The sequence below is a fragment of the Drosophila albomicans genome, chromosome 2R, assembly GCF_009650485.2.
Source record: "Drosophila albomicans strain 15112-1751.03 chromosome 2R, ASM965048v2, whole genome shotgun sequence".
Lineage (NCBI taxonomy): Eukaryota > Metazoa > Arthropoda > Insecta > Diptera > Drosophilidae > Drosophila > Drosophila albomicans.
The window spans coordinates 13,613,430-13,637,640 of record NC_047631.2 but is presented as its reverse complement, the minus strand read 5'-3'; the positions used below and the strand labels follow the sequence as shown (position 1 = coordinate 13,637,640).

Genomic DNA, 24,211 nt, shown 5'->3' with positions numbered 1-24,211 from the left:
TTGAAGTTGTCAAGTGTGCGCACTTTGATTCAATAAAATCAAAATTCCCAGCCGACAGATAGTCATAAATTTCGGACTAAACCAAAACCAAGAATGGATGTTACAAGGCTGGGATTTGACCTCGAGTCATTGACAACAACAACAGCATGAAATCGATGAACCTTAAAACTATCTGCGAGCTGTATGAGTGGGTTTTATATTTGCCAACTTCTACGAACTTCAATTAAACTGAGGTTCAGTGCTGAAGTGCTGTGTAAATTTTTAATTGCCTGTCCATTTGAAGCACTTGTGTATGCCATTTAAATTTGTTTGGCTGGCCACTTTAAAATGTAACTATTTCTAAAGCAGGTTCAAAGCCTTTGTGTTAGCCGCTCGTTAGCAACAGACAAAAGCATCAAAAGAGGGGAAAAATAACCAACCAGAAGGATGTGGGTTTAAAATCTGGACATGGAGTATCTCAAAGCTCAACAACTGGAATATGATATAAAACTATCTGGTTTGCCACTCATAGTTTTATTTTATATTTTCACTTTCTCCCACTCTCTCTCTCTCTCTCTCTCTCTGTATCTCTTTGGGTTTTCCTCTGGCAGACGACAATGGAAGGCAATATGAGTGAATGTTTGTTGCTGTGGATAATAAACTGAAACTGTCTGTGCATAATGTGTAGCACAGACTAAAAATCTACTCTAAAAACATCAAGTCCCATGGTGGCATTCAACTTCTTTAAGCCTTAAATAGGACTAGCAAATTTATGGCTTTTTTGCAGAATTTGATTGATCAGTTACCAAGTGACAAGCGAGTATGCGAAAAAGCTATTTTCAGCATGACATTCCATCGATAAGCACACTAAACAATTCATATTACACTGTACATTCATGCGTATGCTTAATCTTCCGAGACGTATACTTAATCTCTCTGAGAGTTCAAAATGGAAAAATCTTGTATGGTAAACTGTGTGCACTTTACTTTTTCGCTCTACATAGGAGTCAAATTACGCTTTGCAGAACGTGCTTGTTAATTGTAGCCGCAAACTATTAAAACTACGAGAAGTTGAAGATAATTTTATTTAGTTTGTTGCGGAATTACCGAGCAATTAAGCTGTGCTTCAAATTCAAAATGCCGCATTTATAAACAGTTTAAAATGCGTTCACTTTATTTAACTTGTGCAAGGACTTCTGTGCCAAACTAAACTAAAACTGTAGTTTAATAGTTTACTAGTTGACGTTGAGTTTTACTTATTTTTGGGCAAATTAAAAAGTATCTTAGAGAAGCATATACAATTCGGTCAGACGAAAAGAAACTGCTCGAATGCACTTCGTGGCAAGAAGTGGCCAAGAAAGCTTATTCGCTTGGCAAAGTGCAAATTGAAATGGCTTAGACTGATGCAAAATGGTACAAATCCCGTCCATCAGAAGCATACACAAAGCCACATCTTGGCACAGAAGCCACGATGAAGGAAGGAGCTGCTGTCGCACATATAGCCAGAAGTTGTTAGGTGGATGGTAAGGAAGGTTCTAAGACTGTAAAAACGGCAAAGAAAAAACATTGTTCATGGTTGAGTTTTAGCCTGGCTTTGAATGCAGATGAGTTGACAAGGCAAAAAGTTCAAGAGAGACAAAAGAAAGAGAGAAAGAGAGAGAGAGAATTCGTTTAGCTTTCGGTGCATGTAAGTAACAATTTTTATTAGGTTTATTTACTTGTTGCCTCTTAACACTTAATTTATATGTTCAAGCTTAAGTACTAGGCGGTGAACAGTGAATGACGAAGGCAGTTCGTCAGTTGTCTTCTAGCCTCCATTAGCTGTACTTTACTGCGTGGCATAAATCGTCTGGGCCAGGCTAATGCAGTCGCTGTCATTTTGATGGCCATAAATATTCATGCAAATCGCGTGGCGCACAAAAAGTTCGTTGACTCTTCGATACGTGCGGATCGAACGAAGTTGACTTCTGAGTTTTGTTTTTCCATTTACTAGCTAAGAACGAAAAGTAACTCAAATGATAAATGCTATACTAAAGAATGACAAATACTCGTTTATTTCTATCTACACTAGCTACTTCTAAAGTTCTGCAGAGAGCTTTCAGCTGGCTTGACATTTTCAATCAACGACAGCGTTTTATCACAGCGACTTTGGTGTGGCGTAGCCAACACCCGCAACTCCTCCACCTCCTCCTCCTCCGCCTCCTCCAGGGTCCACATTCCGCTTTTGGCGTTTCTTGCGCCACGGAAACTTGCGCACCTCCGTCGTCGAGGTGTCAGCCGTGTTGCTGTGGCAAGAATCCGACTCGGGCAGACTGCAGCTGCCACTGTATGCTGCCTCATCGCGTCGACTTATCACACGCGATAATTTCAGTCGCGTCGTCGCTGGCTGCTGCACATTCTCCTCTGCCGGAGATTCGGTTGATGGCGTTAGTAGCAAGGCGCCATTGTTGGTCGCTAGCAAGGTGCGCTTGCCACGCCCAACTGCTCCCCCCACCTCGGTTTCCAGCAGCGAGTGACTGTTGGCATCGCTAAGCGATGACATACGCGACACTTGCGACTGCAACAAGCGATGTGGCACCGCGCTGCCACACGGTGTTGCCGCATAAAGCTCATGCTTGCGCAACCGTCTGCCACCAACTCCAACGCCAGCTGAACCAACAGCCGACTGGCTCGTGCTGTTAATTGTTGTGGTTGTGGTATTCGTGCGAATGCTATCCTGCAGCGACAGCTGATGATTGGCATCGCGGCAACGGAACTGCACCACGCGATACGATCCATAAGGCTCGAGGGCGTTATTGTTGACACTGCAACTCGCTGGCTGCAATCGCATCGAACCCTGCAGTCGCATCAGTGCGCTGTAGTTGTGTTGATGGTACTGACTACGCTGATGGTGATGGTTTCTCGCCAACCCAAACTGGCGCGTCAATGTGATCTGTGAAATAAATGAGTCGCTGGGAATGTTAGTGAAATGGAAAAAGCAAATGTGTGAGACAAATACCTTGAAGGCCTCGCGAAATTTGTGGCTCATGATGTTGTAGAGCAGCGGATTGATGCAGGTGGATAGGAAATAGAGTACGCCAGATGTGTAGTCAAGTATGCGGAAGTAATCGTTGAACGATTCCTGGCAACGGCACACATTAATCAGCGAGACGCCATAGACGGCCATCAGTCGTTGGGCATGGAAGGGAGCCCAGCAGAGAAAGAACGCAACGGCTACAGCTACTGCAAATAGAGGGGGTTAAGGGTTCACAGCGTTACAAATGTCAAGTTCCTCTTCCGCAAGTAACATCGCATATGTGGCGCTAACTGATTAATATACACAGTCTGAGACAAACAAGTAAGAGAGCTACAGCCAGAGTGCTCGACTTAAAGATACCCGGCAGCCTTGTTCAATAAAAGCAAAATAATGCGGAATTATTCTTAATATATACCAAATTAATATACCAGAAAAATAATAAAATATACCGATGGTTATATTTAAAACTAAATTTAATATATACCACAGAGTATGATATTGCTCTCAAAATATACCAGATTAATATAATTAAAGTATACTAAAAGGCTATATTTGGTATTTTGATATACTACTACATTATATTAGGTTTGCTATTCGATTTTAATCAGTTTGCGCTTGCGAAAGCTGGCCTGGAACAGTAACAAATGCAGACAAAATAAAATTATAGGTGTATATCTCATAGTCTCAGAGATCTAAGTGTTCATTCGGATAGTCAGTCATGTCTATTGACGCTAATTAATAAGAATGTTTAGATGTATATATTGGAGTCATAGATGGCTGCCTGTGCCTGTTAAATTTCCTTCACTAAATTATAGTACTCTTTTGCCTTACGGAAAACGGGTATAAAAATGTAAGAAGGCTTGTGGCCCACATGGCGTATGCGCATCATTGCCCAAAAGTTTTCGCATTTAACAAATGAGCAGCGCAACACTTCCTTTTGATGTGTGTGGATGTACATATGTGTGTGTGTGTGTTGACATTACTTTTAATATTGTAGACTTTTCTAGCAGAGAAAGTTTGACAACGTGCTTAGCGTTCGGTTGGTGGTGACTTCAATCAATCAAGAAGCCGCCGCCAACTCAACTCACCTACCCAACATTCTGATGACGCGACTCTGCGCATTAACGCCCCGATTCGCATCGTAGGCTCGCCGTGGCAGCGCCTGCAGCAAACGACTCCGCTTCAGCTTCATGCCAATCAGCACGTAGAGCACACAGATCGCCGTCATTGGTCCGCAGAAGAATATAAATCCCGAGACCGCAAATACATGGGCGTAAAAGTCATTTTCCATCTATATGCATATTTAAATATTATGTGTGGGTTGTACTTTAAAATCACTTTATCTTTATGGGTTCATTAAATGAGCCCAAACACAAACACAAAACATACCGTGCAAGAGTATCCATCCTCCTGGTTGACCACCGAGAACTGCATTGCTTGGGGCAGAGCCAGCAAAAATGCTGTCATCCAAATGGCAAAAATGAATTTAATGGCTCGCGATAACTTCGACATGGTGTGCTGCCTGTAAATGTTGCAGCATAAAGCGACGTCAGTTAAAAAACACACACACTCTCAAAATGTCAATAAAATGCTAGGTTTAACAACTGAGGAATTGCGAATAAAGTGCAAAGAATCTCAACTACATTTTATACTTCAAGGCAGAAAGTCAGAGCGGTCGACTCAGTGTTTCTCTCTCGACATGTATTTGCTTTTTAGCTAAAATGTAAACTCTTTAAAACGCTTTAAATCACTCTAACTGTTGTGCTGTTTATCATAAAAAGTTTTGCACATAACCGAAAATTATGAAACTTTGTTGATAGCTCAAAATTAAATTAGAATTTACCGCAACATTTAAAAGAATATTCAAAATTTGTTTTTCACAAGTTAAACTTTTGGTTTGAAAATTGGGCTACACATTATATAACGTTGTCCAAAAAGTCTTGCGGTATTTCCGATAGGTGTCTTTAATTTAATTTACTACAAAATTCAATAGAATGTTTATAGATGTTTTCAACAATTCAAAGTGAGTTTTTAATTAAGTTTAAATACAATTTTCATATGTTGTATGTATGTTTAATATCTATAAAATACATATGTATGTACATATAGAGGCTCAAATAGTTAGAAATTAATATTAAATATTAAGTAAATTTATGCAAATTAATAAGACTCAATTAAATAGTTGTTGGTTTTAAACAGCCAACAATAAGCAATGAGAAATACTAAAGTTCATAGAGATAATTCGATTAACTTAAATTGAGCTTCAAATAAAAAATGTAGATAGAAATAATTGAATTTTTTTTTAATAATTCATGAAAATGCTAATTTATCAATCTCATTAAAATCGTTGATTGAAAAACAGTCAAATATAAGAAAATACAAAATTTTTTCCTACAATTTCAATTAAGTTAAGACTTCAGTTTAAATTTAAGTTAGCATATTAAATTAAACCAAAAATATCAGAAGTATTAAAAATATTTCCTGAATTTATGCAAAACTATAAATCTCATTAAAATCGTTGTTGATTTAAAAGCAGCCAAAAATAAACCAAAAGTAAACAAATCTAGCAAAAAGTGTTTTGTTGCTGTTAAACACATTAAATGAGATTGTATTTATGCATAGACATTGTGCTATACATAAAATATAAATAGATATAACATAAGAACAACGAAAGCAACTTTTGCTGAGTTTGCTGCTTCGCACTATAACGAATACTTTTGAAAATTGCTTCCGGGCTAATTATGCTAAATTAAACTTTGAAGTTGGCGAAAGCGCATGTGAAATTTAGTTTGTTCCAAATTTCATGGGAAATCAATTAAAATTATTGCTGGCATTTTGCGTAAAACGAGTAAATTGCAAACAAATTGTTTTCATAAAAATAACGAATTAAAATTCATTTTTAAATTGAAAAAATGTCTATAAAAATAAGAAGAGAGAGAAAATCGTTTAACTGAATTTTGATTAAATAAATATGAACAGAGCGTCTGCTTTCGATTTGTATCTTTATTTAATATGCGACGCTTTAGGCTATGTATGTATAATATATGCTATCGCATTTATTGTATATCGAATGTCACTGATAAGAAAAACAACTGCTGCCACGAGGGGAAAACATCATAAAACTATTCTAATTAGGCATATTACGATTACTCTTATAAAAGGGAGTATATTAAATGTCAGTTGATTGGCTAAATTATGCCTATTTATTATGTTATTGACACACACACACGTTCTCATTTTTTTTTCTTTTTTTGCGCTTTTTATAGACTCACCGGAATGGATGGCAGATGGCAATATAACGCTCCACGGTAAAAGCTGTAATTGTGAGCACAGTGGCATTGGCAGCCATCTCGGACAGGACGCTCTCCAGTATGCATATGCCGTCCGTGAAGGGATATGAGTTGGGGCACCACAAATTGTACAGTTCCTGTGGTATGCCTAATGAGGAAACCGGAAACAGCAGTAAGAGCTGCTGTATTAAGTATACGCAGCGTAAGCCGTTGGGGGATTTATGGCTTACCTGAGACGAGCAAAATCAAATCAGAGACAGCTAAATTGAACAGATAGAAATTGGTAGCCGTGTGCATAAAGTTATTGCGCGATATGACAATGCAGGTGATTAGATTGCCCAAAACGCCGGCGACGAAAATGATGGCATAGCAGACGGTCAGCACAATGAGCAGCGTGGGCGATTCATCGGCCATGGAGTCGGTCGTTAATGTTGTCGCACTGCCATTTGTGCTGTTGCCAAGCAGATTTGTTAGATTCTCAGTCGTTATGTTCAGCAGTTGAGCGAAATGTGTGAGAAATTTGTCATTGTGCAGCAGCAACAGCTCCGGGCTTGAGCTGACGCTGGGAAAGGGAAAGGATGTGGGAGTGGAAATGGGGCTAGGATTGGGATTGGGATTGGGATCGACACCGAGACTTAGACCAACACCGAGACTTGTGCTGACACTTGGCCCCGCATTTGGCAACGTATGAGCCATGAATGATTGATTGAACCCATCATCATCGCTGTCGGCAGCAGAGGCCGCAACACCAGCAACCAAAAGAGCAACAACACATGCAGCAGCTACAACGTTTTGTAGCATTCTGTCAGATGTCAATTAATTGTGGGTGTGGTGTTGACGCCCCAAATATTTGGCTCTTATCAATGTTATTAATATAGTCGACGTCCCTTTATGCCCTTCGTTGCTGGTCGTTGTCGTTGTCGAAGTCGTTTTCGTTGTAATTGTGGCTGTGGTTTTTGTTGTGCACATGGCTGATAAGCGGCCCAGACGACAGCCTCGAAATTGTGCATTCGCCTGTAAAGCAAACAACATTAAAAGTCATTAGGCTCAAGTATGAATTTAAATTGAAGAATCCCCAAACATAGCATAATAATATGCATCCCGTCTACAACAGGTGACTACCAGGAATTATGCCCAGCTGTTGGCTCTTAACAATGCCAAAAAAAAAAAATAAAAAACTGTTGCGTAATTGAAGGCAACAATTCTCCAGTTCATTGCGTAGTCGAATCATAATTTCACTCTCTATAAATAGACAAACATCTTGAATTGAATTCTGGATTAAGTTCCTCTTCCTGCTCCTGTTTCTTCTTCTGCAATTGGTTGATTGCTGACCAAAAACTTTTCCATATCTTTTATGATGATTGTCGGTGTGGAGAGACAACTTTTGGTGGCAACTGCGTCTGAAGTGAGTCATTTAAGATAATATGCGATTGGGTTCTTTTTTTTTTTGGGTGGCATTTAAGCCATGGCTCAAATGCTGCGACACATATGGAATTTTAAATAACTTTGATAAATGACGCTGGGAGACCGTAATTTACTCATTATTTCGTTGGCACGTTTACAATATGCATACATAAATCTCTTAGAGTTTGGCAGACACCCACAAGAAAGACCAAGGATAAAGCCAAGGTCTGAGTGCAGAGAAGTAATTTGACTTGACTCCTGGCCACATTCACATTTCACATGCATAAAAGAGAATGTGCCGAATACATTTACATTTTGTGCCGAATTTATCATATTCTCAGCTTTTAGCCACCTGTCCATTTCACTCGTAGTAATGATAAAGTTAATTAATGGCTTGGCAGCACTATTAAGATTGCCAAAATATTAATAATTAAATGCACCATAAACTAAATGATTGTTGGGAATAATTAACTGCTGGGGTCGCCAGCCATAAATATTCCACACTTTAAATCATTCGAAACCGTTTTCCTAATTTGTCGCTCTCGTGATTTTCTTTAAGATTTCCGGATACCTTTTGACAGCAGTCTTAAGGGACGGAGCACCATTGGTCTATCAGTGTCCCTTTTTCACTGGGACTTTGCGTTGTTGCTGATGGTAATTGGAGATATAATCGAATTGCCAATTCAGGTGTGAAAGTTAACTAGCGCATAGCGAAAACCGCATGAGAGACAAGGCAACCTAATTAAATGTATCTCTGGCTTTTGTTCAGTTCTTTAACTTTTAACATTTCTACAAAAGAATTTAGGAACAGGTAAGCAAGAAGCTGCTGTATAATTGAATTTAGCAAACGTCGAACATCACGTACAATTTAAAAAAAGGGGATTCAAAGAGTCAAATAGAATATTCCGCTTACCGAAATAAGTTTAGGCGACAAGTGCCATTTAAAGCTGCTGCGTTCTTATTTGATTTGACATCTTTACGCTTGCTGCGGCGTATAACCCGTTGTTTGGCTTTTTTCTTCTTTATCGCGTATCACAAAGGCTTTGTGCAAAACTTTGTTGCATCTATTTTTTTCTTTCAAAAGAATCGTCTGACAAAAGGACTTCCGGAACTTTTTTATCTCGCACTTTCTTCGAACGATTTACGGTTTTCATTTAATTCCGTGACTTGCATAAAATTAACCGAACCACTTTTTGCATATCCAACAGTCCTAATTTATGCAGAATTTTTATTTGAAATGTATATTTTAATGATCAATTAATGAATTGATTTAACGTCTAGTTTGGTAACTCGTTGCTTTTTGTTAGCAGTTTTTCGCTCTCGAACACGTCTGACTTGCTGTGCAGTCAATGTTAGACTGAACTTCTTTGTGGCCAACGAAGCAGCACTTGAGTGTCCTCTGTTAACAGAGTTAACAGCTGCTAACAGCAGCATTGGGTCCTGTTAACCAACACTGTATCTCACAGAGCTACGCTCTCTCTCTCTCTCTCTCTCTCTTTTGCTCTGGTTGTTCGTTTTGTGGTTCTTGAGCATTTCGACATAATTTCATTCATAAATTCATGCACTTTACCTTGACTTTGACATCCAGACACTGAGCATTCGTCTCGAACGCAAACATTGGGAGCGCATACAATTTGTGTCTAACATGGCGTATGAGTAATGCGACGTAGATGCTGCCCATAAACGGTTGGTAATTTAATAAAACTGAATTGAATTAAAAAACTTTGCTGCTTATTCGTTTTTATTTTTAGAGCCAATTCAAATGGCAAATGGGACAAAGCACTTACACTTACTTTTAATATTTATTGGCCACGGCGCCGCCCATCAAAGCGTTCAACTGGTTCTCTACCCGCACCCCTTCCTCATCTTCTTTCTCCATCTTAATCTGTGTGGCTTTAGCTACTAGCAAAACAATCAAAACTCACGCGAAATCAAAGGCAAAGGCAAACGCAAAGGCAGGTCATAAAGTTCCAGTGCAAATGTGCGTGTATTTGGGTCGCAATTTTCTTTGCTGCTTCTTCGACTTTGACTTCGACGACAGCTGCGGTCTGCCCCGCTGTCAGTGCAGACAGACCGCATATTAATCTCTGTGGCGGCCATCGGCAGATTTGTGGCATTTGTTTTTGTCAGACTGTGCGCGGATTCAATTGAAATGATGGAAATGGTGACTTTGTGGTTTTAAAGCGGATTTTCATGTTGGGTTTCCCCATTCTTATTTTTATTTTCGTTCTGTTGTTTATGGTTATGTCTTCGGGCAAATATCGCGAACCGTTTGTCAATGGCTCGTAATTGCGCCGTTGAATTGCCCAAGCATAAATATCACAAAAGCAAAGTTAAGTCCTGCCGAAAGTAATACGCCCATTTTATAATGACTTTAGAACATTAGGAAATTCAACTAAATATTTAAGAGGCAACCGTGGAAATTATCCTTTAACATTTTAACGTAATTTTTACAAAGTAGAACTTTATTTACTCTTCACATAAAATTCGTTGGAATTTCTTTCTCGTCATAACACTTTAATTACTCTTTCATGTTTAAGAGAATGTCCTCATCAACTCAAGTACAAATCATCAGCAATGCACACACAGCATCAGCATCAGCCTCGGCATTTCATCTCTTATCCAAGGACATCTCTTAATGTGACGCAAATAATCACTGACCATAATCAGTTTATGTCCTCTGTGGATTATGCATGAGATATTAAGAAGATAGCGAGCGAGCGAAGTGGCAAAACACTTGTGGCTGCTGCCCAGCGTGACAAAAGTTATCTGGCGTTTTATTGAGAGACTCTTTGCTGGCACACAACTTAATTGCTCATACGCAACGTTGCCACTGCAGAAAATTCAATTGTAATTGCTGAACCATTTGACAGCAGCAGCAGCAGCAGCAACAGCGGTTGGTGGTTGGAGACCTGCTGGGACCATTAGTGGTCAGTTGAGGCAAGACAAAAGAAACATAATTTGAGCGTATGTCTGTCTGTCTGTGTCCTGTCAGTCGCACATGTCTGAGAGCTGGCCAATTGGTTGGCTTAAATCAAAAAGGGTCGACCACAGACTCGAAATGCTCTGCGGTTGGTCCAGAGGCGCTTATCTTGATTTACGAGTGCAATGCGTTAAACGATAACGATAACGTTGACGATAACAATAACGACAGCTAGGCGCACACACTGTGATTTTCCTTACAAAGTGAGCACCAGAAATGCTTTTTAAGCACTTTTAAATGTTGCCATCCAAGCTTGAGTGGCATTTAATTAAATGTAATTAGACAAAATGTGACTGTCCTTGGTGGTCGTAAGGCGCAATGAACTTGCCAGTTTGGTCAAAACGAACATTTCACTTGCCATCGAATACTTTCTTTCATTGCCTACTCATAACTCATACAACCCGTTGCACAACACAAAGTTTATGGTTACAATGCTTACAACATGAAGTTGCACGTACTGTCGCCAGGCTTTTAAGCAAATGAAAGCATTACCCTTTTCTCTCTATTTTATTTTGTTTTGGGGTGTGTCACAACAATTCGAACTTTGGACTTTTCTATGGAATTCAATTATGGAAAAGGCCGTCTAAGTAATGCGAAACTCAGCTGCTAATCGAAGACCACAATTAGTCAGCAATGATGACTTGTTGCCCGAGTTGCGTGTTGCAATTGAATTGACTAAAAAACAATTTTACCCCAAAAAATGAAAAGAATTGTAGAAAAATATGCGTGAGGTCAGTGCTAGCAAAGTTTAGAGACTTTTCTTGAAGTTAACTTAAATTTAGCTAATTTTGATGCACATAAAATTTGTGGAAATTCTTAAGTCTGCCTGGGAAATAACTGAGCATATCATATAACAATGGAATGCTTTATGCGCTTTTGTGCTCTTTTCGTTTTGTTTCATATTTCTGAGAATTTCTCGCCACACTCTGTATGTAAAATGTGTGTAATAATAATGTAGCTTTTTAATAAAGGATATTCCCAAAAGAAATCTTGACGATTTTTATAATACCAGGCAACCAAGCGGATGCCTCATTTATCACATTTACTCGAAACTTTTTCAGATGAATATGATTACTGTGAATTTTTGTAATTTAAATTAAAAGTGAAATATCTCAAACATGTTTTGCCATATCATTGTGAGGTCACAGCTACGAGTCTGTTGTCTGCTTCAGTCTGATGAGAAAATTATTACGAGTATATATACTATATATAGTATGTATAATATTTGGGAAGACAAACCAAGAGGGGGAAGAGCGCGGGGGGCTGCAACGGGTTGCACGAACTGCAAATGACTTTTGGCCTGAGTTGACTTTGGCTTTGGTAATAAAACTAAATGAATTGAAAACTTGCACAAAATTCGAGTCGAGTCGAGTCGAGTGAAGACGAGTTGTGTTAAAACTGAAAGGACAAGAAAGCAACACAACTCTGCTGATGTCATGTTCAGTGGCCATAAAGAAAACAACCGAATTCTTCTGCTTAAACTGAATGAAACTAAAAGCGAAAGAAAATACAAACACCAAAAACAACAACGCTGAACGAAGCAGAAATTCGAAAATTGAAAAGCGAGAACCAAAAAAGAAAAAAGCATCAAGTCGCAAGTAGCAAAAAAATAGAGAGCAGAAAAGTTGACAACTGACAGCTGACAATCAGCAATTGGTTTGAGCATGTCCTTTGGCACGTGCTCGCCTGTTTGCCTTGGCATTGAAAAGGATACGTGGAGAGTCCATTGATAGTCCCAAGGCTTGAGCCGCCGCCATCTGTCAAGGAATAGCAACAGCTACTTCTACTTCTAGTGTTTGTTTGTTGGTGTGTTTGTTTAGGACTTTGTTTTGATTAAGTGCCAAAAATTGTTTTGCATTATTTGCATAAAGATTGCTATATTGAATGCAGGCAATAAATTTCGTTTATTTTCTTTTTGTCAATCGCATGAAATTACATTTATCTTGCAACATAGGCTGCAGACCTTAACTTTTATGGCTGCTAAAGCTGTATGTACGTATGATAGATTTGCTTGCACGCGGTCATAAAACTAACGGCTAAACAACAAACGCCCAGTGGACCCATAAAATCCGCCAGCAAACAGCAACAACGAGCTCGAATGCGAATGCGAGTGCGAGTATAATAAAAAGCAAAACACGCGCCAATTTCTGTTTTCGAACTGGTCAGCAAACTGAAATGTGAGTGAAACACACACACATAGACAGACACAGATTGTGCGATGAAATTGAATTGTTCTGACTTTAATTGAGCCTATGTCAACACTTGGCATTCATTAAATTGGCTAAAGGAGCATCATTAGCAATGTCCTTGCCCAGTTGTAATCGTAATTGTCTAGCTGCGCGCCACCTCAAGCATTTTAATGTGCCACTAAATAAGATTAACTGCATGCCACAATATTAAGCATTTGCATTTTTATTTCAGCATCAGCGAGAGAGAAGAGCGAGATGCTGTCTCCGAGAGAAACAAGAGAGAAAGCGCCGTCGCAGTATCTCCAAAAAAGCAACCGGTAGTTCTTGCTGCGCTGTTGGCGTCAGACGTCGACTGCGGCAGCGGCAGCGACTGCTGCGTCGCTGTTATTGTGTTGGCCAATATGCTGCGCGCTTTTGGCCAAAAAATCAGTTGCTGTTAATCGGATGCTGCGGCCAGTTGTCGCTCGTGGGCCGAGCTGCGAGTTTTACCGAGTCGCTGACGAACCTCAAAACGTGAATCGTCTCTTTCGTGTCTTTTTCGTGAATCGGCGTGAAATACTACTATATAATATAGTATAAATTTACATAAATCCCAAAACTGATCTACATTAAAATAAAAGTAAAAACACGCGCAACACGCATCCGCAATCGATAGTGAAGACAACACAATAAAAAAGTATGACTTAATAATAATCAAAAGTGTATAAGTTCATAAACCTTGTTAATAAACCATCAGCATCAGCAACATCATTAACATTTTAGCGAAATGTTACTAATAAGCAAATATTCCAAAATGCAATTCGTGTATACAAAATGAGTTTCATTTCATCACAAAAAGAAAAAAAAAAGTGAAACACATTTCAAAAACCCAAAAGTGCAATGCTCGCCAAAGATCTGGAAACAATATCAAAGCAGTTCAAAGCAATAAAAATCAAAAATTAAAGATAAAGCTAAAAACAAAAAAATAAAGTAAATAAAACTGTGGCAGGCGGCAACATTTTATAAATTTAAATTAAACGTGTTTTAAATGCACAAAACGTTAAGCGAAAAAAGTTGCTTGATTAACAAAAAAAAAGAACAACAGAAAAAAAGAATAATTAATTGGCATAAAGTGAATTGAAAAACCCCAAAGAATATAATGCAAAAGAGTTTCAGTTGTCGCCACTTTTCTGGCATCATCACTGTGGCATTTGTTACTCGTATCTCTGGCGATCAGTTGGCTAAGTTATTCATTAGGCCAAATTCGGTGCAAAGTTGATGTCCACTTAAGGCAAAAACCATAAAATTCTTGAATTTTTAAATGAACACAAAATCAATTTCATATGCAAAAGCGTTTGCTCAAAAAGTAAAAAGAATAATTAAAGTTATGTATATGAAATATATAATACAAGAAACACATAAAAGGCACTTTATGGTCATCGATGAACCATAATTTTTTGAGTGCGTCGCGCGAATTCGCGAATTTGAATTCGAAACCGAAACTGAAACCGAAACCGAATCAAATTCTTATTGGCCATCGTTCAACGCCCATAGATTTGAAGCGCCCCTTGATCACTTGATCACCTGATAGCCAAGCAGACGCCCAACACATATATGCAGATAGTTAACGAAAACGATACAAAGCAGAGCTCTACATGAGGGAGAGAGAGATGAGAAACCAGTTTCATATAATAATAAAACACAATTCGACAACATTCTTGAAACGTGCATATTTTGTATAAATACATATTTATAACAACACACAAAACACAACACGCAGCAATATTTTTATTTATTTTGTTGTTGTTTTTCTGTATTTGTTTTCGGCGAGATACATACACTTATAATAATAATGTCATCTAAAAGCTGTTAGCCGCCTTTTTACGACAATGCTCGTCGTCTTGAATGAATAAGTTCGTGTGGATATCTCTGAATATTAGGCATACTTATTAGCTGCAGAGTTCAGCAGCTCTTCTCCGTTGACCTTGAACCAAAAGCAAAGATTCCACTCCACCCTCAAGAAGCAAACTCATTGTCCTGTGGATGTATTTGCCTCTGTTTGTGATACATGGCAGTGTTTCGAGTATTTCAATTAATTTCCACTTAGCAATGCAAATTAATTTCATAAGAATCTGTCAAGGACATTCAGACACCTGACACCCAGGCCCCAAGCCCAGATGTCTGCCTGCAATCCTTAGATTGGCTAATGTTTAATTCTGTGTGACGGGTGAAACAAAGAGACAGAGCGAGAAAGACAGATTCTAACGAATTATTGATGCCAAAAGTTTGTGTATTATTATTGAAGCATTACTGCCAAATGGTCAGAAGACAAATTGAAAACCTTTAAAATAAATTAAATTGCAATTTATAAATTGTTGTCCCTTCCTTTCCATATTTCCTCTAGCCATCTGTCCAATTTAGACTATCAAATGATATTTTAACTGAGACACACACACACACCCACACACACTGATTCACATGTCGTCTGAGATGTGGGCAACAAATGTGTCTACGGGGGGCGTTGGCATAGGCAGCTACAATGGCACGCCCCTTTTGTCAGACCTCCAGATGCTCCACAATGAGAAATTCTTTCTGAATTTAACCCAAGTGCTGAACATATCAGTCGACAACTTGACCAGCCTGCTGCAGGGCATCGAAACCGAGGATCTGCTGGACCATACACAATGCCAACAAGCATGGGTCTTTTGGCCACGTTAAGCGTTGGCTATGCTCTCATATTTGTAGCCGGCATATTGGGAAATTTAATTACCTGCATTGTGATCTCACGCAACAATTTTATGCACACGGCCACAAATTTCTATTTATTCAATTTGGCCATATCGGATCTGATACTGTTATGTTCGGGTAGGTTTCAGGAATGAGTTAAAGTGTGTGACTTTTGGGAGTTTACTTTAATCACTTTTATAGGCATGCCACAGGATCTGTATAATCTCTGGCATCCCGACAATTATCCCTTCTCGGACAGCATCTGCATATTGGAGAGCGTGCTCTCCGAAACAGCTGCGAATGCCACTGTGCTGACCATCACCTCGTTCACCGTGGAGCGTTATATTGCCATTTGCCATCCGTTCAGGTAAGTTAGTGCCTCATTGAGTGCCCCAGCCATTGCCGTTGCCATTTTGAGTTGATTGATGTCAGTTCGCCCATAGGCAACACACCATGTCGAAGCTGTCGCGTGCCATAAAATTCATCTTTGCCATTTGGATAGCTGCCCTCCTGCTGGCCCTGCCACAAGCCATTCAATTCTCGGTGGTGACTCAGGGCGCAGGTTCATCGTGTACGGTAAATGTTGTTCAGCCACTTAAGTCTTGTTTTTTCTCTTACAGCGCATTTGAGTCGATTGCATAACTTTAGGCATTACGATTTACTGGAACTGTAGTAGGGCACTTGGATACTCTCTTTAGTGTAGTCTGAAGTGGGTGCTAAAACTTTGATGTAAAAGCAGAAGGCGCGTCAGATTAAATAAAAGACTTGCATGAACTTTTGCTGTTTGATCAACACAACATATGTCGAGAAGTTCATACTGGCTGCTGAGTAAATAATTGCTTAGTTGCCAAGTGGGGAGGATTAAAGAGAACATATGTTAACTTAGAAGAAGATGAATTAAGGGATTGAAGCAGAGCTAGTAAGAGCTGATAGAAAAGTAATAAATACTGCATCGTATTTATGTTTTGTTTAGCTTAATCAACAAGTAGTTAGTTAACAAAAGCAGATGGTAAAATTGAAAGGGTTTAAGCATATCTGGAAAGAACTGAAACAAATAACTTATGTAAATATTCATAAGCAAACATATGATTGCATCTCAATCAATAAAGTAAGCTAATGTTTTCTTTACCCTAATCAAATGTAGTTAGTTTGTTGGATATCACTTATATATATAATAATGATTTTTTAAGTCGAATCTCCCAATCACACAACATGAATTAAAATATTTATGCATAGATCGAAAGAGCTGATTTATTTAAGTAATGTGCGAATGGCAACGCCGAGTAATTGAACTATCGATTGCAGTGGCTAGAGTCCCATCGATTAGGAAATGCACGACTATCGATCATAAGGAGAGAGACGATTACTTTGAGAAAAGAAAAAGCATGACGTGCCAACGACAACTTAAGTTAATCAAACAAACAGGATAACCTGATCTAAAGATATTCATATAATCAATCCCACAGTAATATTATGTACATGTAGGAAATATTGCATCTCAATCAACACAAAGTAATAAAGAATGCTAATGTTTTCTATAGCTACATCAAAAAGTAGTTAGTAACAAAAGCAGATAGTAATATAGATATTTTAATATGTGTATCAATCAAACATCATCCCTCCAGCATGAATTAAAGAATTTCGGCATAGATAGAAAGAACTGAAAGAAATAACCAAAAATATGATTGCATCTCAATCAACACACAAGTAATAAAGAATGCTAATGTTTTGTACAACTAAATCAAAAAGTAGTTAGAAAATGATTTTTGTAGCGTAGACAGCAAGCCATAATATAGATATTTTAATATATGTATCTGCTCATCACACATCAATCGGCCAACATGGCGTATGACCAACAGATTATTAGCAATTTATATCAAAGTCAATTTACATTGTCATAAAAATCACATAGCAATAACAAATTGGTTTTCATTGTTTGCAGTTTTAAAGAATTGAGAATTAAACTTCAGTTTAAATAAACGAAACAAGAGCTGATAGCAATAATATGCAAAGTTTTCGCTACGAGAACTTGCTTTAAATGCATTAAATTTGCGACTGAACTGAATCATTTTGTTTTGTTTTTTGCTTCACCGGCATCTTTTATACTAGATATATCTATCATGCAATCGATAATAAAAAAGGCGACGCATTAGCATAACGTTAACTCCGGTTTCATTGATTTGATTTAGTTTATGTGCATTAGGTTTAATTTACATATTAGATGCATTAATCAAAATGAAATAAAAAAAAAAAAAAAAAAACTGGTAGCAAACAATAGAAATGCAAACAGGAATCGGAAGATTTCGAAGGGTATTCATAGTTCGGCAAAGCATTATAAAGCGTTATGCTCTGTGCGCACTCTGCACTCTGTTATGATTTATTTATTTCATTTATTTTCCCTTCAATAGATGAATAACGACTTCTTTGCACATGTGTTCGCTGTTTCCGGCTTTCTCTTTTTTGGCGGACCAATGACGGCCATCTGTGTGCTTTACGTGCTGATTGGAATAAAGCTAAAGAGGAGCCGTCTCCTCCAGGCTTTGCCACGTCGCTCCTACGATGTAAACCGTGGCATCAGCGCACAGACGCGTGTCATCCGGATGCTGGGTGAGTGGAGGGTGGAGGAGATGATGAGCTGCCTGAGTTTGACTTGCTAATGATTTGCGACATGTTCTACCTTCCATATGCAGTGGCTGTGGCTGTTGCCTTCTTCATCTGTTGGGCGCCATTTCATGCGCAACGCTTGATGGCGGTTTACGGCTCGACGTTCCGCATCGAGTCGCAGTGGTTCAACGATGTATTCAGCATATTGAACTACACTTCCGGAGTGCTCTATTTCCTATCCACGTGCATTAATCCGTTGTTGTATAACATAATGAGCCACAAGTTCCGAGAGGCCTTCAAGGTGAGTGTGTATGTGGCAACGTGAGCGCATCGTGTGGTTGTCTTAGCAGCCAGACTGAATGTTGATTAATTATGTGTTCGAACTGCGTGTCTGTGTAGGTCACATTGGCGCGACAATTTCGACTGTCTGGAAAGCATCAGGGTCAGGGATTACCGCATGCCTACAGCGCACTGCGACGCAATCAGACGGGATCACTGCGTCTGCACACGGTGAATACACTCGCAAATGGAATGCATAACGTAGGCTTAACTTGACCCACGACATACTCTAACTCTCTTTCTGTAGGATAGCGTACGCACAACTACAACGCTGACCACTCTCAATGGCAGCACTGCGAATGGAGGCGTGGCAGCTGCTGGAGGAGCTGCGCGTAGTTCGCAGCGCTTGCAACGTGGCTCGCTGAACAGTTCGCATGCCACGCTGTTGAGCACACAGAGTCGCAGTCGTCAGGATTTGTTTGCAACACGTGCCACAAGCGCTGAGGCAGCAGCAGCGGCGGCAGCAACAGCTGCGGCACATCCGCCTGCTCATCCACATCCGCATCCACATCGCACGCTGCAAACGCAAATATCGCAATTATCATCGGTGGGCGATGCCCACTCGCTGCTGGAGGCGGAGCTGGGTCAGTGGCCAGAGGAGCAATACGAACTGTCCGCTCGCCATAAATGTCAGCAGCAGCAGCAGCAGCATCCAGCTGGTTGTCTCTCCTCCCAGCCTGCCATGGGGGCGATTGACGAGTTGAGTTGTCAGTCGAGCGTGGGAGGAGGAGCCTTTGATGCTGGCAGCATGGGTCTCTCTCGTTCCCGTCTCAAGCTGACGCGCATCACGCGGCACTTGCCACAATCCCCTGCGAGTGAAGTAGCAGCAATGTCAACGCCAGCCATGGAGCCTGGGGCAACCACAAGATGTAGCGGGAAAGTGCGTAAGGCAAAGGCCAAAACGTCGAAGACATCAAGTGCTCTGAAAGGTCTGCGAGCCAAATTGAATTGGCGTGGCAGGCACAAAGATGGCGCCACCAATGGAGCCATCGACCATGGTGATAATGTTGGCCACAAGTCGCCGTCAACAACAACGACAAGGCCAACGACAACGACAACGGAACGTGCTCTTTATTGAAAGCACTTCAAGGAAAAGCAAAATGTGTCGCCAAATTTCGGAGGGGGAAACACACACGGGTCTGGGGGGACAGGTACATAACTGTGATAAGAGCAGCAGAAGCAGAAACAGAAACTGAAACTGAAACAGAGACATCGAAGCATCTCGGCTGGTTCCAGCGCAAAAAAACAATTCCAAGTTGTGGTCAATTAGTAGCCGCTTCTATTCCTAGCACATATTACACACTTAGTCATAAATTTTTTCCTGCATGTACTCCTAATGTTATTACTGATCTGCTCAACTGTTTATCTTGAATAAAGCAGAATATATTTCACTAGAATTCCACTTTATTAACTTCCCTTTCTCTTATTACTCGGTTGTCGAAATGGAGTCCCCAGGCTAAATAAATTCCATGTAAGTTTTAAGCACACCACGCGCTGACTCTAAACCATAATCCCCGGCAATTAAGATGTCTATCGGACGCATAAATTCCCATTTGGTCTAGACGTTGGCAACTCTCCGTCGAGTGGTTTAACAGGCGACTGCGAAAACTGCCAACTGTAAATTCACATCGCTCATTTTCTACTGGCTAAACTGTGTATGTGTGTGTGTGTGTGTGTGTGAGGATGTGTTACGGATGTGTGAGAACGTGTAGAACGTGCATGTCTTTCTGTCCTTGACTAATTATCGCAAGTAATTGGAGAAACACAAGCCTGGACATACCCGGCGTATGATTAATTTGCTGAAGTGAAACAATACTTTGTAGTCAAGAGCAAAAAATATTTATTGCAGATTAATATAGCACAAATCTTTCAATAATTGCTGATTTAATTATATTAATTTTTCCACTTGCACATATCAGGCCTACGTGACGTATGAATAATTTACTGAAGTGAGAGAATACTACTTTAATTTTTCCAATGCAATGAAGTTAAATTATACTATTGTAGTAAAGTAAAAGAGTAAAGAGTATTTATGTGACATTATTTAATAATATTAAATTTCAACAAATCCAATAATAAGAATTTATATATTTACATATCTCAGGCATACCTAGCGTATGATTAATTTACTAAAGTTTTATTCATACATATTATGAAATCAAATTCAAAATGGATTTAATGGAAATAATTTTATATTATCTACTCTAATGTTTTAGCAATATTTGAATATTTTGAAATATTTGAAAATTTACAATTCAAATAGAAAAAGATAAACTACCTAATTTAAAATAAAAACGTAATTTTTATAGGAAATAGAGTAACAAAAACCAAAATCTATCAAGAAATGAATATACTCCTTTCATCGCATATGGTCAGACTATGTAAAGTGCCAGCTGTGCACTTTTTGGCGCTTTTAGTTTTAATTGTGCCGGGCGAAAAATTAATTTAGCGACGGAGTCAAATTTGTGGTTAAGCGAAAAGCGGGCGGACACATGTTAGCCAAAAATAAATGGTTTTGAATTCATAACACGAACATCAGCAGCATGTGTTGAAAAGTTTTCAGAATACAGTATTTGCACAATTTCTAGGTACAACTCTGACCACAAAAAGTGAATTAATGTGCAATTATACGGGCTACTAGCTAAAACACAGCTTGGTGGTTCCATAACTTTTATATAACAAAGTGTTACCAAATTAAAATTATCTCATTCAGCATTAAATAAGCTAACTATTTAGAATATTTATGCATAAAATTTCTGACTTAGTAGTAGGAAAAACTATTAAAATAACATTTAAAAAAGAGCCAACTAAAGTAGATATTTAAATCATACACATATTTGTTAATTTTCAATATTTGTCACAATTTCCATTCCGTTTAGCTCAATTGACGACATTTTTTCTCCCTGATGTCATAAAAACTAGGCAAAATCGAATTAGCTACTTAGTTCTGCGATACAGCTTAGTTGCCATATATAATATTTGCAAATTATTCACTCGAGCGTTTGAATGGCATATGTTTCTTTAGTATGCTAATCATATGCTTTATAACCGGCGACAGGGATTCTCGAAAAACATTTAATCAAATTTGCGCAGGAATTTACTTATTATTATCGTTGTCCACATCAAAGCGAAAGCGAAAGCGACAGCGAAAGCGAAAGGCTATGAAATAGTTTCGATGAACTTAATCATTTTTATGGGAGCAGAAAGAACATGGCAATATTTTGCAGACTTGAGTGAACGTTACTTTGGCAACCACACAATAAATTTTATTGTCCTTTTTTTGTGTTGTGCCATCGAATTTACTATCACTTTACCCTCAATTCAACTTGTCTCGATGGGCAGACAACGAGAATTGTATCATTCAATTTACGGTCAAATAAAAACGACTGTTTTTTTCTTTTTGTTTTTGTTATTTTAAATTCACTAATACGTCTTTGTTTATATACACACCAGCACACAGACATATGTGAGTGTGGTGGTCATAACGCATAAATTGAATACGAGAGGCGATTGGAGGCGTCGTCCTCGATATAAATAAGAGTTGTGGAAGCCAGTTAGGCTACGTTACGGCAATAAACTCTCGATTCCATTTGTATGTATGAGTCGTGTGCGCCTTTGTAAATGTACTATTGCTGTGTGCCTTATCAATTGGGGGCGTAACCTTGTGGGCGTTATGGCGGAGCAGCAATTAAGCCATAAAATATTGTTGCCTACTTTTCGCGGCACTCCACGACGCGTCGTGATGTGCTTAGCTTTGGCTTTGGTTTTGGTTGCGGCGATAAACGTGAAAATTGAAATTATTTATCGGTTACTAAATTGCCGCCAGCTTACATAAGTCTCAATTAATTAGCACACTGAAATTAGAGTATCGTTTTCATCGTAATTTCGGCATTACATAAGCAGCTTGTAGCCAAACATTTGCATGGCAAATAACAAACTACTTCGAAATAGTCGAGCACACGCTCCATGTCTATGAATTGGCATCTCTCTGAATCTCAGCCTTCAAGTCGAATTCTTGCATAAATGTGAATTTGAGATGCGAAACATGTCGGGCATGCTAGACGAACACCCTTGCCCACACACTGAGTGACCAAGAGTCGTAAAGTACGAGCACAATTCATGGTATCGAAGTCGAAGTTGTGAGTCTGCATTCCGTTCTGGTTGGCACGTAGGACTCATTGTTGTTGTGGGGGATTTATGTTAAAGCCAGGCGCATACACGCATCAAATCTTTGGCATTTGACTCTTGGCCATAATGTCCTGCCTGCCCTGCCTTGACTTTTTTTTTTGCATGGCTGATGATCTTTCTATTTCCTTTTGTCTGAATTTCTTTTTTGAAGTGAATCGGAGGCGGGGGCAGTAGTTGTTTCATTGTGGTATTTTGCACGTTGTTAGTGGCCCCTGGGACAGTGTGTATCTGTGTGTGTGTGCATGTGTCGTAGTCGTAAAATGGAATTTGTTAGCCAACGAGAGAGTAAACACATACACATCAGATTGCCTAAATGCCAAATAAACTGCAATTCAATCACACAACACACGCTCTCTCGATGTCTAGCAAAAAAATAAAAATAAACTAGCAAAATTATTTGTAAAAGTCTTTGCCACAAATTGCTGACAGTCCCTTAGGTAATACTTACGTACAAAGTTGCGATGTGTATTCGAATTTGTCTACTTCGGAGGAGGTCATGTTGACAATGCTAGTCAAGTAGTGTCAACTCAATACAGCAAATGCCACACATAACATGCCGAGTGTCAATGTCAGTTTCTATGGCGACCCATTTGACCCGTTGCAAATTTTGTTGAATCCTTGTAAATAGTAATTTTATGCAACGCCTCAACTCTCGAAAGCATTCACGACAAGTCCTCGGCAAACATTTTAGAGATTATTGAAATGTTTGCGCAGTACATTTGACTTGTTGTTGACTTCAAAACGAATCGAGACTTAAATAGCACAAGCTTGGTCTGGGCTAAATCAAGTCTTACATCAGTCGCATTTAAGATGAACAAATTGAATTCATTAAGATCGCATCAGAATAACAAAATTCAGAAAAGAAGCAACAAAATATATTGAACGAGCTACCTAAAAGCCACAGTTCGATCGATTAACTACACGTGTTATTGTTTATTTATTTTAGAATTTCTTAATTTATGCAAGAAATTTATTGTCGCGCGACAAGCGGGTTTCAATCCATGAACCACAAGCGACTCACCGATTGATCCACATACTACTTATAAAAATACACACACCAAACGAATGCTGACTCAGGCTTTTAAAAGAAATAGTCTGACAGATTTATGTAAAGAGTTTTGGGTTGTGCCTAATAATGCCATTGCTGATGTCGTTTGGCCAAGTTATTTAGATACAAAGTGCGAAATCTGAATACCCTTTTATGTAAAATGTAGAATAAATACATCAAATTCTGAATAATTCATTAAATGGTATAAATATAAATTTAAAAATAAATAAATTAATACAATAAAGCTTGCACAGATAAAAAACCATTATATTATATAATAAATAATCAACAGTAACAGAACATCAATATCTATATCTAGTATAGTTTTGTTAAACTTATTAAATGTTAATTTCTGTTGCTGAGCTACTTCTAACGACAGCTGATACCGATTGCTTAGTGCCTATCGATATACAAATACTAATCGATATTAAAGTGTCTATTGACTAGCCACCATGTTAATTTAAG

General features: G+C 38.9%; 2 protein-coding genes and 1 long non-coding RNA gene across 6 annotated transcripts; 2 read left to right on the top strand and 1 right to left on the bottom strand.

The window, feature by feature from the left end:
- Positions 1–1,224: 1,224 nt before the first annotated feature.
- LOC127565876 (uncharacterized) lies at positions 1,225–6,396 on the top strand. Its single transcript, XR_007955273.1, has 3 exons — positions 1,225–1,502; positions 1,567–1,666; positions 6,262–6,396. It is a non-coding gene; the product is annotated as an uncharacterized LOC127565876 (long non-coding RNA).
- Positions 1,666–8,885, bottom strand: LOC117575391 (neuromedin-U receptor 1). 4 transcript variants are annotated; one of them, XM_052006669.1, is made up of 7 exons: positions 8,603–8,885; positions 6,516–7,299; positions 6,268–6,433; positions 4,385–4,517; positions 4,088–4,286; positions 2,978–3,201; positions 1,666–2,911 (listed from the first exon to the last, which is right to left on the bottom strand). In XM_052006669.1, exons 2-7 carry the CDS (start codon positions 7,084–7,086, stop codon positions 2,117–2,119), a joined length of 2,088 nt encoding a protein of 695 aa, XP_051862629.1. In that variant the 5' UTR covers positions 7,087–7,299; positions 8,603–8,885; the 3' UTR covers positions 1,666–2,116. The 4 variants fall into 4 exon arrangements, with proteins under 4 accessions (XP_051862629.1, XP_051862630.1, XP_051862631.1 ...); XM_052006670.1 differs by having other exon boundaries at positions 2,978–3,198; XM_052006671.1 differs by lacking the exons at positions 4,088–4,286; positions 4,385–4,517; positions 6,268–6,433.
- Positions 8,886–13,257: 4,372 nt separating this feature from the next.
- LOC117575392 (substance-P receptor) lies at positions 13,258–19,907 on the top strand. The gene is given in 8 exon segments (XM_052006673.1): positions 13,258–15,513; positions 15,516–15,705; positions 15,769–15,934; positions 16,011–16,143; positions 17,976–18,174; positions 18,258–18,472; positions 18,571–18,681; positions 18,758–19,907. Coding segments are annotated over 8 exon segments (2,040 nt in total). The 5' UTR covers positions 13,258–15,318; the 3' UTR covers positions 19,589–19,907.
- Positions 19,908–24,211: the final 4,304 nt, after the last annotated feature.

Excerpts from the sequence above, each read along its gene's own strand:
- LOC117575391 (XM_052006669.1), bottom strand. The coding sequence starts at position 7,086 with ATGCTACAAAACGTTGTAGCTGCTGCATGTGTTGTTGCTCTTTTGGTT. Across the intron at positions 6,434-6,515 it reads TTTGATTTTGCTCGTCTCAG|GCATACCACAGGAACTGTAC; the intron begins GTAAGCCATAAA and ends TTTCCTCATTAG. Across the intron at positions 3,202-4,087 it reads TCGCGTCATCAGAATGTTGG|TAGCTGTAGCCGTTGCGTTC; the intron begins GTAGGTGAGTTG and ends CTCTATTTGCAG.